The sequence below is a fragment of the Haliotis rufescens genome, unplaced genomic scaffold, assembly GCF_023055435.1.
Source record: "Haliotis rufescens isolate VD_foot unplaced genomic scaffold, xgHalRufe1.0.p SCAF_30, whole genome shotgun sequence".
Taxonomy (NCBI): Eukaryota; Metazoa; Mollusca; class Gastropoda; order Lepetellida; family Haliotidae; genus Haliotis; species Haliotis rufescens.
Genome location: NW_025964002.1, coordinates 2,434,539 through 2,451,475, shown reverse-complemented (window position 1 = coordinate 2,451,475; position 16,937 = coordinate 2,434,539). Strand labels below are relative to the sequence as shown.

The 16,937-nt window shown below is 40.6% G+C and overlaps 1 protein-coding gene across 1 annotated transcript; it reads right to left on the bottom strand.

Moving 5' to 3' along the window:
- Positions 1-383: 383 nt before the first annotated feature.
- Positions 384-13,892, bottom strand: LOC124122474. The gene is made up of 6 exons (XM_046485513.2): positions 13,788-13,892; positions 9,103-9,348; positions 7,562-7,693; positions 6,961-7,181; positions 3,102-3,119; positions 384-1,209 (listed from the first exon to the last, which is right to left on the bottom strand). Exons 1-6 carry the CDS (start codon positions 13,864-13,866, stop codon positions 532-534), a joined length of 1,374 nt encoding a protein of 457 aa, XP_046341469.2. The 5' UTR covers positions 13,867-13,892; the 3' UTR covers positions 384-531.
- Positions 13,893-16,937: the final 3,045 nt, after the last annotated feature.

The following is a 16,937-nucleotide window of genomic DNA, read 5'->3' as shown; positions in this document are numbered from 1 at the left end:
TTATTGTTTGCGTATTTATTTATATGAATTGACCTCAATATGGTTTTGCTTCGGTGGAGTTAAAACATCGGAGGGTAATCTTAGCGAGTTACACAGTATGCACACGGGCTTTTCCGTTTATACCTCGGAAGTCAATTAAAGTGTATTCTTAAATATTCATATATGTAAATGTCCCTCACAGAAACCGCCGGAGATTGGGTGGTGGGGGTGGAGGGTCGGTGTTTGTATTTATGGGGTTTCACTGTGCGAAAAGTCTACGTGAATAAACAGCCATCAGAAATAAATATACACTCGTCTTTGATAGTGGCTTGAAAATGAAATAAGCATTGCGATTCGATGGTGATACGGGTATCATATTTGTGTTTCGGGCCTCAACTTTTTTAGTATTCCTGCGAATTTGTCAGTCTGGTAACGCTTTGATAATGTTTGTAATTGTTTAGTTAAATCCAAGTGTATACATTGTTTGCCCGGCAGGGTATTGTATTTGTTGCAATGGATTATCGGCTGATACATCATACACAGGACATAAACCTACAACCTGACGAGATCGAAGCTTCCACGAGCACCTCTGTCTGTTTTAAGGGCAGTTGTGTCATTGTGAAAGTAGATGTCACGTCCATCCTTCAGTCCGTCCATCCTCATGTCCAGCTCGACCATCTGTTCTTCTGTCTGACCCGCTGTGTGACCCAGCTTGTTCGCGTAGTGAGAGGGAATCTCGGTCATCACCTGATGGTTCCTTTGAAGGGGGTTCTTTGGAACACTGGAGTGGGTTGACCTTGAGGAATGATGTCGACTGATGGTTTTGCCCTCTCCCGCTGATTTTAGATCTGTCGAATCATTATCTCCAGAATTGCCAAAAAAGAAACCATGAGATAATACATCTGGCTGAGGAGTGGCGCGGTGGAACTCCTCGTCCATTCTTGGCACTGGGGCAGGGTAGCAACGGAAACTAACCACGTGGCCAAATGAGCCAGTTGCCAAGGAGTGAGTGTCTCTGGGGAGAGATGAAGCATTCAGTATGTGCAGCTTGTGGTGCTCCTTGTCCTTCATGATGCTGGCATAGAGGTCCTCCTGACTGACCGGAACATCGTAATCCTTCCCGCTACCGGACAGACTTACCTCCCGGAAGCTCTTGATACTTCTAGGCAAGCTGTAATCCAGCCTGCTGCGAGGAAGCGACATCGTACTGGATCCGTTGAAGGAGTAGGTCTGGAGCAAAAATAATTATTTGTTATGTTGAATGTCCATTGTGTGTAGTGTCCGTTATCACCACAATACAAAAATCTTTGTTTCACAAAGAAACTGAATGCGACTTTAACAACTATTGGTGTGTAATTTATATTCTCAGGTTCGAACATTAATACATCGTTCTTGCACACAGTATACGAGGGGTGGATGCAAAGTTCCAAGCTTCACTGCGAAGGATATACAGTACACCCGTGCCCGCTGGCATGTATAAATTAAAATACGTGCAACGCTTACATGCTACATTTGAACCAAATACACCACCAGGTGGTATATTGCTGCAGGCATCAAAGTAACTGGATAAAATTTACATCCGCGCCGTCATCTAGTATTTGCGTCTGACAGGACTAACTCCAACCGTCTTCCATGCGGACGTGGTGTCAGTTTTCGGTTGGTTGGTTGGTTGGTTTGTTGTTTAACGCCGCACTCGAGTCTGGACCAGACAATCCAGTGATTAATGTCATGAGCATGGATCCACGCAATTGGGATCGATGGCATGCATCAACCAAGTCAGCGAGCCTGACCACCCGATCCCGTTAGTCGCTTTTTACGACAAGCATAGTCACGTCAGTTTTCGGGATGCTCCTTCCTTTGCCTCTGTTAAGAGGTGGATAGTTGAGTTCAAGAGAGGAAGAGAAAAAAACCTTCAACTGCCATCACCAAGGAAAATGTTGATGCAATTTGTGCAATGATGTTTGATAATGGACGACTCACGGAACACCCGAGTACAGTAGGCATCTGTCATGGGAGTGTTGAGAACATTTTGATGAAGGAGAGGGGCATGTTCCAGCACGCTGGTTTTTAAGGCTTCTGACTGCTTATTCAGGTCACGTGAACGGCGTTTGACGCTGACCCGGCTGATTGAATAGAAACATCTAACGTCATGCCCTCTGAGGAAGCATCATCAGCTGGCAAGGTAGTGGCTTCGGTTATCTAGGATTCCGAAGGAATCCCACTACATTCCTAAATGTCATACTATTACTAGTCCATTGTGTTCTACTCTGCGTTGGCAATTGCGTAAGAATATCAAGGCCAAACGTTTTGAAAAACACACTTAAAGCGGTTGTTCCACCAGGAAAATCTCCTGTGCACAAGTCTGTTGTCGCCATTGTTGCAGTGCATGACTGTGGCGGGGCGGTCGGGTAGCCTTGTGGTTAAAGCGTTCGCTCGTCACGCCGAAGACCCGGGTTCGATTCCCGACATGGGTACAATGTATGAAGCCCATTTCTGGTGTCCCCCGCCGTGATATTGCTGGAATATTGCTAAAAACGGCGTAAATCCATACTCGCTCGCTCCCTCGCATGACTGTGGCGTGACTGAACGCATTGAGCATCCTCCGTACCCACAGGCCTGCAGGTTTCTCCCTGAAAGAGCTGTCCGACAGACACTATACCAATGATATCAGTTCTGCTGTGGGGGACTTGTTACACCACGAGGGGGAATCCTTCTACCTCAGAGGGAACCAGGAACTCCAGCACCGCTGGCACAAGTATGTGGATCTCGGAGGAGAATATGTTGAAAATATTTAGCAACCGATTCCATCAATGCAGTTTATCAGAACCTTTCAGCCAACCCTCGTTTTATACACTGTAAAACAGTTTCATCATATTTAGTATATACTAGTCTGCTTTGGGGCCTAAGCTAATATATTGTTGGTCATCTTATCTAGTCTATTAATGAATGTTTGTTCGTAATATGAAAAACAAAACCTCAACCCCGTTACATTTACTGATCTGATATATTCACATATAGTTTACTATATATTAGGTTTTATGTTTAATCCTTCATACGTCAATAGTGTGGCATACTTAAGCCTCATCGTATGATTTTTTTTCTCAAAATGACAAGATACTTACATTGTGTAAACGATGCCACTGCAATATAAACAAACGTAATATGTTATTATGAACGTGATGTTAATATGTCGATGCGAAAATTTATACTCTCTCGAGTATACCAAGTGACTTATTTTCAAAGTATGCACTGTTATAGCTATAGTGTGCAGACAAAGATTATAAGTTGTCTTCGTGTGTAGAAGTTGACAACTTAAACAACACGGCCGACTCACGTTACAAATACAAAATATTACCAGTCCATCGGGTTTACCATTTCATGACGTCAATGGCGCTCGGCAATAACGGAATAAAACAAGACTCGTCGGTCAGGAGACGGCATGGTGGGTCTGAGTGGGGTATTCATGCTAAACTGCGGCATGGCATTTCAGTGGGCTAGCGCGCACGCACGCACGCACGCACGCACGCACACACACACACACACACACACACACACACACGTGCTGCATAACTGCAAACGTCCTGGACGCGATCTAACATATTCAAGATATTTTTTTATTTAGTTATGTCTAAATAAACTGTTTTCATTGTTCTTGTTATGAGTTCAATGCGTTAATTGATGATGACTACGCTGACGTGTTAGTTAATTACATTTGTTCTTGCTTGTAAAGCAGTGATACACTTACACCCCTCCATTTCAAGTAAAGGTGGTCTCCAATTTTAGCCTACTTGACTTTAAACTGTCCACGTCTGTGCGTGGAATATGCAGAATAGATGTACGTTTGGGACACTTGTGTATATTATTGTCGTCTTGGATAAGCATTGGCTTGAGAACACAAACACAATACGTAATGGTGGTGTCAAAAACTCAGTTATAAACTTAATATTTTCAAAGGTGATGATCATTATCTGTGCGCAGATTTTGATACAAAGAGGCCGGAAATGAGTCATGATCCGTGTTTCAGTGCTTAAACTAACTTGGGCGATAGGGTAGCCTAGTGGTTAACGCGTTCGCTCGTCACGCCGAACACGTGTCACTAAGATACATATAGCTTTGTGCAAGTGGACCGTGGCAATTATTAAATTCCAAAACACGTTGTGTAGTTTTCCATGTATCATAAGATATTTTGAATGGACAGAGTGTGTCCTTCATTAGCTCCGAGCTCCAGTTACTGATACGTATACATTTAAACATTGCCCTGTTGAACTAACAAAGTCCTGAGTAATAATAAAAATAAAGTGCATTTATAATGCGCCAGATTCCATTCACCAAGTGGATGTTCATGGCGCTACACTATTATTACCCCGGTCAATGGATCAGTGAGTACTCCCTGGGGAGTATACAGCCCAAGCTGCCCATGAGGCGCTAGAAGGTTTACAGCCACATTGCCATCTCATCCTACCGGGTACCCACTCACTGCTGGGTGATGGAGAATTCACTTTCGTGTCTCTGATACAGGAGAGGAACAGAGAAGGATCAGCCAAGGCCTACATAATTAATTGTAAAATAAATATTTTGAGTGAGTCTGTGGCATTTGATTGACTTATCAAGATTGTTTATTTGTTTTTTTGTTGTTTAACGCCGCACTCAGCAATATTCCAGCTATATGACTGGAGTCTGAAAGATTCGAGTCTGGAACAGACAATCCAGTGATTGACATCATGAGCATCGATCCACGTAATTGGGATGAACCTAGTCATCGAGCCTGACCACCCGAATCCGTTAGTCGCCTTTTACGACAATCATAGTCGCCTTTTACGGCAAGCATGGGTTGCTGAAGACCTGCTCTACCCCGGATCTTCCCGGGTCGAGTAATCAAGTAATTGTGTTGAGTTTATGTTTCTATGAACAAAACTGTAAATTATGACACGCCCACTAATTGATAATTGTGTTAATTTTGACGTATTTATTTTGAAGAATAGACTTCAATATCTGTTTTGCGTTTTTGAAGATTTAGACGTAAAAACCCATGTACACAGTTTGCTTAAGTTCACTACGCAACGCGGATTTAGATAATGTACATATGCACGCTGGGGTTTACGTTTATACCTAAAACACGTAAAAAATATTAAAGTCAATTGTAAAAGGCATGCCGTTGATAGATAACAGTATAGTTTCTTCCCACATTGGTTACATGTGTGTATTAAATTTGTGTATTTGTGTAACATGCACTTATACGTATCGTAATGATACGTGCTGCTTCTGTCATTCTACATGACGCATGCAAACTGTTATCGAAGCGGATATGACGCGTGACGAGCGAACAGTCATTACATATCCGCCAGACCCGCGAGGATCCTGCAGCCTCTGTTTCATGTCAGTACATTTGCCATATCTTGCATCCACTTGTATCTTTAGGTACATGCTCACCTGATCATGGGTACAATGCGTGAAGCCCATTTCTGGTGTCCCCCGCCGTGATATTTCTGGAATATTGCTAAAAGCGGCTTAAAACTCACCCACTCACCTATATGCATAATCTGTTGAAAGAACGTACAATAATGCAATATATGAGAAATACATCTTTATTAATCTGATATGTACACATGCAAACGTATAAAAATACAAACACCGATTTATATACATAAGGGACATAGCAACTACATGCTTGACATGGCGCGCAGTGCCAAGCGATAAGCGGTGATATAACACGCAATATAGCTATAGACGCAGGCAAGTGACAATTTGCTGGATGGAAGATTACACTGCTGTTCATGCACATGCAAAATCGTAACAGCTTGCAACATACAGATACAGACACAAATGATTATCAAACGTTCCCATAATGCTGTGGAAACTGAATTCTTTATTTAAGACGAGGTGACCACATGGTCCATGTAGAAACCTAATCGGTGCCATCTCGAAAAGTGAAAAATGTTATACATTTATGAGTCACCAATCTTCAATCTAGTTGAAAGTGAGGTTTGTCATCTGTGAGATGACTTCGGTATGCAGAGAGTTTTATTTAAAGATGTAGTGATTCATTGTTAAAACATATGGCGTGGCTGTATGTAGCATGAACTAAGCAGGGTATAATGACTATATACAGTGATGGATTTGTTTTATCCAGGTACAAAGCTAATAAAAGTAGAAAAGTAGAAACATACGCACGTAAATTCGACATATAATACACATTGCATGTAATATTGAGTCTCGTGATATCACAATCTCATGCTACGAGTTGCGTTTCATGGACTAGGTTGAAGTTTTCAAATATAGAAAGAGTTTGAAAATTGTACATTCCTAGATAGCCCAAGCTCTGAACGTAATTCTGAACAATGGTATTATCAACACCAATTCTATAAATGATCACAGAGTTAACAGAGATTCATCCATTAGGACCGTTAGAGCGAGCAAGGCTTGAACTCGTACACCTCTCTAGAAGGTAGTACATAAGTCGACGGCGAGCGAATCTCTGAAACCAAGGGAGACAACTCATCAGTGTGGGCGTCAGCGAAATTAACAATATTAGCGTTAATTTGCCTGCGTCCTCCTACCAGAGTTATCTGCCTTTGACGAAAAGCAAGGTGAAGGACAACGTGTAAAGCTATGAACACAAAACACAAATTAGACAGCCTTGAAGATTCACCGATAAAGACTATTCTGACTTGCATATATAGTTTACAACCTTTGCTACATGCACATGCATAAACATTCAGTTTATATATACGTGTTTGACATTTTGGGCACTTGGTCAATAGTGATGGAGTACGCAGTTGATATTTTTAAAAGTGTTATGGGAGCCATTGCATATTGTTTTTTTGTATATTTTTGTGTATGTCAACACACTCGTACTCCATCAACATTGAAACCAAGTCATGTCGATATGTATATATGACGTTCAGCATGCTTCCTGGTATTAAAGCACCATGCTTTCTAGACAACCGTGGTTCTGCTACTTCAGATTCCACGGCCGTGTACCTTTTCAAGCTTCTGTCTTCGTCGTCGTTGTACGAGTAGTGCGACAACGAGGGCAACTAGAATGAGGATGATGGCAACAGCAATGGCTATGCCGACGATGCCTCCAATGCTGATGAGGCACAAGTCGGAGCCGTCCCCGCAGTTGTCGAAGCCATCGCAGTAGAGGTGGTCGGCGATACAGAGCCCGTTGTGGCAGTTGTATTCACCGGGGTCACAGGGTCCTTTGACAACAGTAATAGTGTTGTGTTACAGTGATATGGATGAATAAACGAAATAAACAGATTGAAATAATTTGCATACAATAATACGGATTACAGAGGAACATGTCAACGTGGGGATGGTGCTCAAGCATGAACGACTGTCATTCTACTGTATTCAGCGCATCGATCTAAGCAATTGGGATACGGTGACAGGCATCAATCAAGTCAGCGAACCTGACCACCCGATCCCGTTAGTTGCATCTTACGACAAGCATAGTCGCCTTTTACGGCAAGCATGGGTTGCTGAAGACCTATTCTATCCCGGATCTTCACGGTTCTATATAAAACAACATTTTCAAAAGAAGTAGGATAGATATTTCAGCCGGGGTTTGGCGCAATACCTTTCTTGTAGGCTGTGAAGACGACCTCAAACTGGTCATTCATGTAGTCCAGCTTCTTGGCGAACACCATGGACGCTGATGGTTGCGTGGTGATGAAGGCGACGTCTGGAGTGGTGTAGCCACATATAGCATCTGTAGAACATAACCTGACTGTACATAGACCTTATATATAAGAGAGGAGTAATTTCAAGATGCTACCAGGATTGACGAGGTTTCATTGTAAGGATAATTACACATTAACTGTCGAACAAAAGAAAAAAATACAAATGAATTTGGCCAAAAGATAACAAACGTTATCAAAACGTTACAAGAGCTGAAACCGCAGGGGCCAAACACAACGATGATACCTGTATCAAATACATCACCATCGAATAACCAGTGATTGTTTCATTTATAACACCCTTAAGATGGGTGCATATACTTTATTTTTCCCGGCAGCTTATGTTCTATGCAAACTTTACAAGTTATGGGTTTAATGAGTAACGAGTAGAGTATTCATGACATAACTGATGTGAAGTTCCGCAGAGGATATGATACAGTGAAACACTGATGTAAATGATGTTACTCGTGAATGAGAAAAAGATGATAATTTTATAATATTTTGTGTTTTGCTTCTGGAAATATTAAACTAATCCTGGGAGGTGAGTGAATGAGTTGGGTTTAACGCCGCTTTTAACAGTATTCCAGTTATATCAAGGCGTGTCAGCTTAATGTGGTAGAAAATCCCGAAGTGATGCAGGTCTTAGACGTTTACCACTTCGGTGAAACCCAAACGTTTCTGGCGTGCCCAAGGGACGCAACTCTGCACAGCGAATCGCAGCGCCTGAGACGACTGGGCCACCCGTGCCCCCAAATCGTGGGGGGTAAGATCAGAGGAATCACAATGTAAAATGCATGTGTATTTCTTAGGGACGCCTTCGAAGTAGAGCGTCCGCCTGGAGAGCGGAAGGTCCGGGCTTCGATCCCCGGCCGCATCATACCTAAAGACTTCAAAAGATGGTACTTGTTGTTACCCTATCTGGCGCTCGGCATTAGGGGGCTAAAACAAGGACTGGTCGGCTCGAAATCAGTATACGGTGTCTGAGTGGGGTATTCATGTTAAACTGCGGCATGGTATCTCAGTGGCATCAGTCCGGACTAGTACAAGCAGCCACACACACACACACACACACACGTGCATGCACATCTCTATATAAGTGCTATAATCTTGGATTTCAACTTCACCTTCACCTTCAGATCTTAGATAGACACATATCTATCATTTATACTTTTTTTCATTGACAGGAAATCCATTTTTATGGGATTTAACTTTTAAAATATAGATAAAACCTTATAAGTGTATCTATATCAGAAGGACATTGCTAGCTTCTGCACTACGTGTGAGTTTCCGCATCATTTGGTTGATGCTGTAATTTCATGTCGCTAACCTCGCTGCAACAGTATTTCCGTCAGTATGTTGTGACCTGTCTGTCAACACCAGGCATATGTTTGTGTTGCTGTAGAATTATAACATACAGTTGGATCCTGATAATGAAACTTACTACTGAGAGGATTGGCTGAAGTCGCTCCGTCGAAAAACTGGATGTAGTCCCTGGCGCATCCAAACGGGGCCACGATGTCCAATCCGGTAACTTTAATGATCAGCCGCCGTGGATCAGGTGCGCGGATGAATATAACACAGTTGAAATTGATGAGGCCTATTTCCGGGCGTCTGAGAAGCAACCGACCAGATTGGATGCCAAGGGCTTGCATATCGATTGTATTGCCGCATATCTCGTCCAGGTAATCTGAAAATGGTGTGATCATCACATTCCATCAATTAAGTAAAAGGATTGACAGAACAGTAATTATCATTAGAGGTGATAGTGGCATCACAGTATGATGGAACTATTTTCAGTGAGTGATTTCAAATTCTATCGGAATTGTGTCGCCAGAAAGGCTATAGTATTAATTGCGGACGTGTTAAATAGTTTACAATATTTTTTAATATCCTTAAGAGCTTAGACAATATTATGTATAATGTTGTGTTCTATTATGCTACCAAAACTGGCGTGTAATAAACAGTAAACTACAGTTATTACGAACTCAAAGGGACCACTAATTTTAGTTCGCAATAACGGTAGTTCATTACAAGCATATATACAACATATATGCAACAAAAGGCCGGGACTTAAGAACAAGTTCGTTAAACCGGTCAGTTCGTGATAAGAGTGTTCGTAATAAACGTAGTTTACTATATAACATCAACGCCAGAGAAACATCAGTCTCGATGAACTGCCAAAACTGATTCAATTGGTGACAATTGTAAGAATGGGTGACAGAAAGTCTGTAATCACACCAGGGTTTCACGGAAAGTGTGTCCATGGCCTGCCCTAAAGTAATCAAATAAACTATTACGCAAAGATATCAAACAGTAAACATATCGAGTGGTTTTGGTATAATTGTAAAATATTTTCTGTATAATACATTCGGGATCACACATGTAACTGTCAGCTCGTGCATACAACCGTCTCGACCCAGCAAGATCGTGAACCCGAAAAATATAGCATAAGTTTTTGTTGCAGTTACAAATAACGTGTAGAAAATAATTGTAGTGTTATTATTACGGTCTGTAAGCTGAATTTGGTCAATTATACCTTGAAAGTGTTGTTATCCCTTTCAAATACTTACAAAATGTAAACAAAATCAAATTGCAGGAAATGTATCAGTAGCAGTATATTTCGAGTTCAGGGATAGAGTAGCACCTTAAATATTCTCACACTTATTTCAAAAATAAACACAACCGCCGTAATTGTTCAGGGACGCAAATTAACGCTGGAAATGACCTTTTGACGGAGCGGGTAATTAGCGAGATACCTCCTACATCAGTTTCTTCCCAAAACGATAGCCGTGCAACCTTATCCGAATCAATCAATCTCTTGCAGCATTCACGAGATGCCAATCTCCAAATACCCTCGATGCTGACAGCTTAACTAATTGATTTCGCACATAACGGTAACAGATTAAAGATTACCTTTGCCGGAAGGCAGTATCCGTCGCGCGTGCTGCGATGATCATATTTTCACATCGCAGCAAATAGGATTACGGGAAACAGCCGACCGACCATATATTTCAATTATCTAACATTAATTTTTTTTCAGATTTAAAGTAAAAGTAGGATTATTGTAATCTTTGTGGGATAAGATATTAATTGATAAATGTCATCAAATATGATACATGTAAGATGCCTTGTCAATATTATAAATATTCATATGCTTAATCATCTCATTTGGTTCAGTTATTGAAAATTCTGCCATGAATTTGGAAATTATTCGACTCTGATTGGTCAGTCAGAGGTTTTCGAATCACAATAAAACCCTCTGGTTGAAACATCGATTTAAATTGACGGCCGCATCACCGCGGAAACTATTGCGGTCATGGACATATGTAAATAATTATCTGTTCAATTATAGATTACAAAACGCAAAGTTGCGGTTACTACACTATTCAAAGGATACGTGGTAATACATTTTCGCAGGGCCAACATGATAGATTCCAACAAAGAGAATGTATTTCAAGTTTTTGGGACGACACGGAGCTTGGTATTTGGCGTTTTTCTATATACGACTGTGACGTCATATCTTTTGCGGCACAATGAGCGATGCGACGTCAAAATAACTACGTGCGGCGTAGAGTGAAACATGGCATGCTTAGTTTTGTCTAGGGATGCCCACCTCATGTTAGCCTACCACGTTGCTGTGCTATATGCTTTCACTGCCTGTCTAATGTTTGAGTGAAGTATCACGGTGTAATCAAACTGTTTGGGCATATAAAGCGCCATATTTTGTTTTAAGGCCGTTGGCTGGGATTCCGTAATTCAGATCGAAAACCCACGCAAAACACTGGACTCAACCAATGCCCCTTGACACCAAAGAATTCGCGCTTTATTTTGCCAAGGTGGAATGGAGGTAAACATACTGTGTCTTCAATGTAGAGCTAGGTTACCTGTAGGTATAATCACGCTAAATTTAACATTTGAAACCCACGCTACACCTTCGCTTCCAAATTAACGCAGTTAAATTTCCCCACATGTTTTAAGCCCATTTCTGGTGTCCACCGCCGTGATATTGCTGGAATATTGCTAAGCAGTGTACAACCATACTCACTCACTCACCATATATAACACCGCTTACGCTTACCAATAACAACTGACTCCCACAGGCTGTAGTCTTTTTGATTGAGATAGGTTGCAACCTTCACCGTGCCAATTCATATATACTGAAAGCAACTAATCACTTACCTATCTACAGATGAGACTAAGGTTATAATTACATGTGCTCACATTCTCACATTTCTTTCTCGTTTCAGAAATACAATCATTATCAACTGCATTGTGCACATATATTTTGTCAAAAAGGATAGTGTGAGGGTTAACGGCGGTATCCCATTTGCACCAATATTTGTATAGTGATGGCGGTCATCAGGAACACAACCCAATGAACAACCCATTGCTCCAAAATGTCTTGAATTTAGTTCAATGGCCGATCCAATAAGTACCTGGTATTTTTCATTGTCGATCAATGATGCAAGTAACAGTTGGTAAAGACTGGGGAAAGTATGACAAATTAATATGACCTACATGTATATGGTACATTCAAGTATATTATTTCGTACCACGAATCATTTAGTTTGTCAGTTACCATTTCAATGAGTTGTTTTTAAAATGTTTGCCAATGTGTAATGAAATAATAATCTTCAAAACAACATATCACAAACACAGGCAAAGGCAATTCAATGGTTCACCTGAAAAAAAGCCATAGGTACATATGGTGTCAAAATAGGGAAGTACAATTTTGGAAATGTATTCAACATGACCGCATTAAAACGTTTGTGAAGGTTTGGTAACCTATTTTGGAAGAGAATGCAAGTTGTGGCATGCTGACATCAAAGACTGGAGCTGTGAAATATTGCTCGGCAAGGGAACGTTGACAAGTGGAAAACTAAGGTCATTCGTTTTGCCATAAAGTCGGGTGGATATTTATTGTCACTCTGAATCTTTTTTTTCATGTATCTAAATATGAAACTGGTGCCTTTTTTATTTCTTGTTCAAGTGAATAAATCAATGGAAGATAATTGGCTTTTTGACCTTCTTGAACGATATCAGACCATCGATATACATGGCTAAATAAAAAGGAAAAAATTTGTTTCCATTCTTATAGGAATTCCCTCCCCCCCCCCCCCCCCCCCCCCCGTAAGCAGAGTCGATTCCTCTTGTCCCACATACTTTCTGCGAATATTAAGCAAGCCAGTCCTTGGTTGTGAAAAGTCATATGGTGAATCTGTGAGACACGGATTCGGTGGTACCTTTGCCAGACCCGGCGATGTATCTATATATGAACTGCATATCAGTGCAAAAGGGGAACGGATTTGACACAATCCCCCAACCCAAATAGCTTCCCGACGACTGGCACAAGAGGATGTGTGTTTCATCATTACACTGTGTGTGTGGACTAGGACATTTTTCATGAAACTAACTGGGAGAATCGAAAGTCATCCTGTTTTAGAATTCAGTATGTATTGTAACTGCAGTTTACCATAGACGTGTAATGTTTGATTCTAATCATTCGACCAATGTAATTAATAATTGTGAATGCTATTAATAAGGCACTGTATGATAAACATTTGAGTTAATTTTCATAACAGTGTATACATTTCTCAAAACATTCAATGTCTTAGCAAAGCTTTCAAAGACTTTCACTGTAGACATGTAGAGGACAACTTCAAATCGGAGGCATCAGTGATACGAATTATGCAATTCCCTATTTTGCTTTATACCATATGTGCCCATGTGCTCCCCGTGTTTGTTTCTTGGTGAACAGTTGACATGCCTTTGCCTGTGTTTGTGACAAGTGCTAACAGTGTGGCAGGATACGCTCACCTTTTTCGCGAACACCTGGTATCATCACTTTTTGATAGTGATTCATAAACAATTGCTTATAATACAGTCGGAATCATACTATAAACTTATGATTTCTTAGGATTATGCAAAGGGTTTTGTCGCTTTCATTATTAAGCTAAAAATACATTAAGCATTGTTTTTTCAAAATCTATCGTCTATTATTTTTACTATAATTACCTAAATAAAGAACAAATAACTGTGGTGCATATATTATTTCTGTTTTAGTATGATGTTTTTGAATATAATATGAATTATTATAATACACACGTATTATCCAATTATACTTACATGTTTCAGTTTCTACAGCGAATGTCTCAACGAAAATCCCGAACAAGAAGCAACACAAGAACCACCTTCCCAGCGCCATGTTGTCACGGTGTGATATGCAGGTCCCAAGAGAAACTGTCCAGCAATCTCACCAGGTTACTTTTATAGACATATTTCCCTGGTGTCGCCGGGCGTCACGCGTAGTGAACAGGTGACCGAGTCAGGCGAATAATCATAGCTGTCAATCGTCCACGTAATTAGTAATGACTTTTCTTTATTGACTGTCACTTAAAGCCAAAGGGAAATACTTTGACGCTTACACAGTTTGTGTTAATTAATAGTTATGATATGTATCATAGTTAGAGTAAGAACAAAAATATGGATGGGTGAACGTGTTTGTGTCGAATATGCGTGATGTAACGAATATTCAAGGCATAACGTTTTGCTCAATACGGCAAACTCAAAAAGATGATCTTCAAGCTCTTACCATGCAGTCTGACCGTTACTGAATGCTATTCATTATCTTGTTAGAAAATAACTTTTGGAATTCGTTTAAAATCCACATTTTAATTTTACCCGAAAGCTAAAGCAGCTACAATGACAATGACCTGTGATCGACACCTATAAACATTAAAGACATGTATGTATTAAACAAACACTTCCTATGAAATACATAATTTATAAACTACCGGGGAAAAGAAAGTGTGCACTTGAACATTGGATTTGACCAAATAATTACCACGTGACTCGGCTGACCACAGTCACTGAAACACAGCAAAGATTCAAAACACAGCTACAATTGATGCATCATACCCGTAACAAGTACATCCCCAAAACACAGCAAAGATTCAAAACACAGCTACAATTAATGCATCATACCCGTATCAAGTACATCACCAAAACACAGCAAAGATTCAAAACACAGCTACAATTGATGCATCATACCCGTATCAAGTACATCCCCAAAACACAGCAAAGATTCAAAACACAGCTACAATTGATGCATCATACCCGTATCAAGTACATCCCCAAAACACAGCAAAGATTCAAAACACAGCTACAATTGATGCATCATACCCGTATCAAGTACATCCCCAAAACACAGCAAAGATTCAAAACACAGCTACAATTAATGCATCATACCCGTATCAAGTACATCACCAAAACACAGCAAAGATTCAAAACACAGCTACAATTAATGCATCATACCCGTATCAAGTACATCCCCAAAACCATTTCTTATTTGTTTCCCACCATCAAACATAAGCGTAGATTATATACAGATCGAAGTGTGAGTTGGTGTAATTACATGAGGAACAACATAACGTGAGTGGGCGTAATGACGGTCACAGACTTTTATGGTGCCGACAGACCAAGCATTCAATTCAAAGTAGACCCGGTTTTCAATTTCGAACCACAGATTGCCGGATCCTGGTCCATCACGCAAGACCACGTTAACTTTGCGTGGCGACACAGTTACACAGAGTTAATGAATTATACATCCACCATTATCATTTGCGTTGCAGTTTAATGTCCCGTCAACCACCCACCTGGTCATATAAATAAATGCGGCGTTAATCTCTGAGACATCCGAACAAGAGTGTGTTTAGTGACCACCGAGACTGTTTGTTGAGGGTGAACGGTTGATGTCCTTCGTGATTAAACCAGGGTCAAGACGCAGGTGTACCAGGTTTACACTTCGTAGAACGTGAACGCCTGCATGCTTCTCTGTCTGGAAACAGTTGCTAGGAGAGTAGTAGGTAGTGGGAGATGGTATGTCCCTTCCTTCAGTCCACGCCCGTCACCTTGACACCTTCACCATAAAAAGAGGCTGGCGCCGGAATAAGAGTTATCACAAAGTGGAATGTTCGGGTTTTTTTCCGTAGGGGTATTTTGTGCATTATCGACTTTTAAAATTGTCGACTAACGCCATGATTAATTTACAAAATAGTTTCGAAATCTATTTCATTTCCTTTGTCGTTCAGTAGATATAGCAAAGACTTTGAAGTTTGAATATTATGTATGTACACGAACAAGGGAAATGTGTGCGAGCGTGTGTAATCTACATGTGTAGGGGTGTGTGATATATGTAATAAATGTAACATGCACGTACAATCTGCATATGTAGGGGCGTGTGAGATATGTAATAAATGTAACATTCACGTACAATCTACATGTGTAGGGGCGTGTGAGATATGTAAGAAATGTAACATGTACGTACAATCTACATATGTAGGGGCGTGTGAGATATGTAATAAATGTAACATGCACGTACAATCTACATATGTAGGGGCGTGTGAGATATGTAATAAATGTAACATGTAAGTACAATCTACATATGTAGGGGCGTGTGAGATATGAAAGATATGTAACATGTACGTACAATCTATAGGTGTTGGGGCGTGTGAGATATGTAATTAATGTAACATGTACGTTTAATCTACATGTGTAGGGCCCTGGGAGATATGAAAGATATGTAACAAGTACGTACAATCTACAGGTGTTGGGGCGTGTGAGATATGAAAGATATGTAACATGTACGTACAATCTACAGGTGAAGGGGCGTGTGAGATATGTAATTAATGTAACATGTACGTTTAATCTACATGTGTAGGGGCGTGTGAGATATGTAATAAATGTAACATGTAAGTACAATCTACATATGTAGGGGCGTGTGAGATATGAAAGATATGTAACATGTACGTACAATCTACAGGTGAAGGGGCGTGTGAGATATGTAATTAATGTAACATGTACGTTTAATCTACATGTGTAGGGGCGTGTGAGATATGCAATATATGTAACTCTCTTACACACAAATACATAGAAGTTATAGGTATCATAAGTAATATATACTGAACCGCAAAAGAAACGTCGTCATAGACAGATATATGAGAAACCTTATTTGTCCAAACACTGTAAACATACTTTGAGACATATTTAAAAGATGAAACTTGGCAAAACTGATCATCAAGGTTGAATTAAAGCGTCAAACGTTCTTAAAGTGAAACACAACACCAGTCTCTGAGAAAATGACATCACAAGTCAGTATCTCGTATGTCCGCCATGTGCATTGATGACTGCCGTGCAACGTCGATATATGGAATGGATGAGGCGGTTGGGGAACCCCTGAAGCAGTGCAGCTGCAGTTGTCGGCCTTGGTCGGACGTC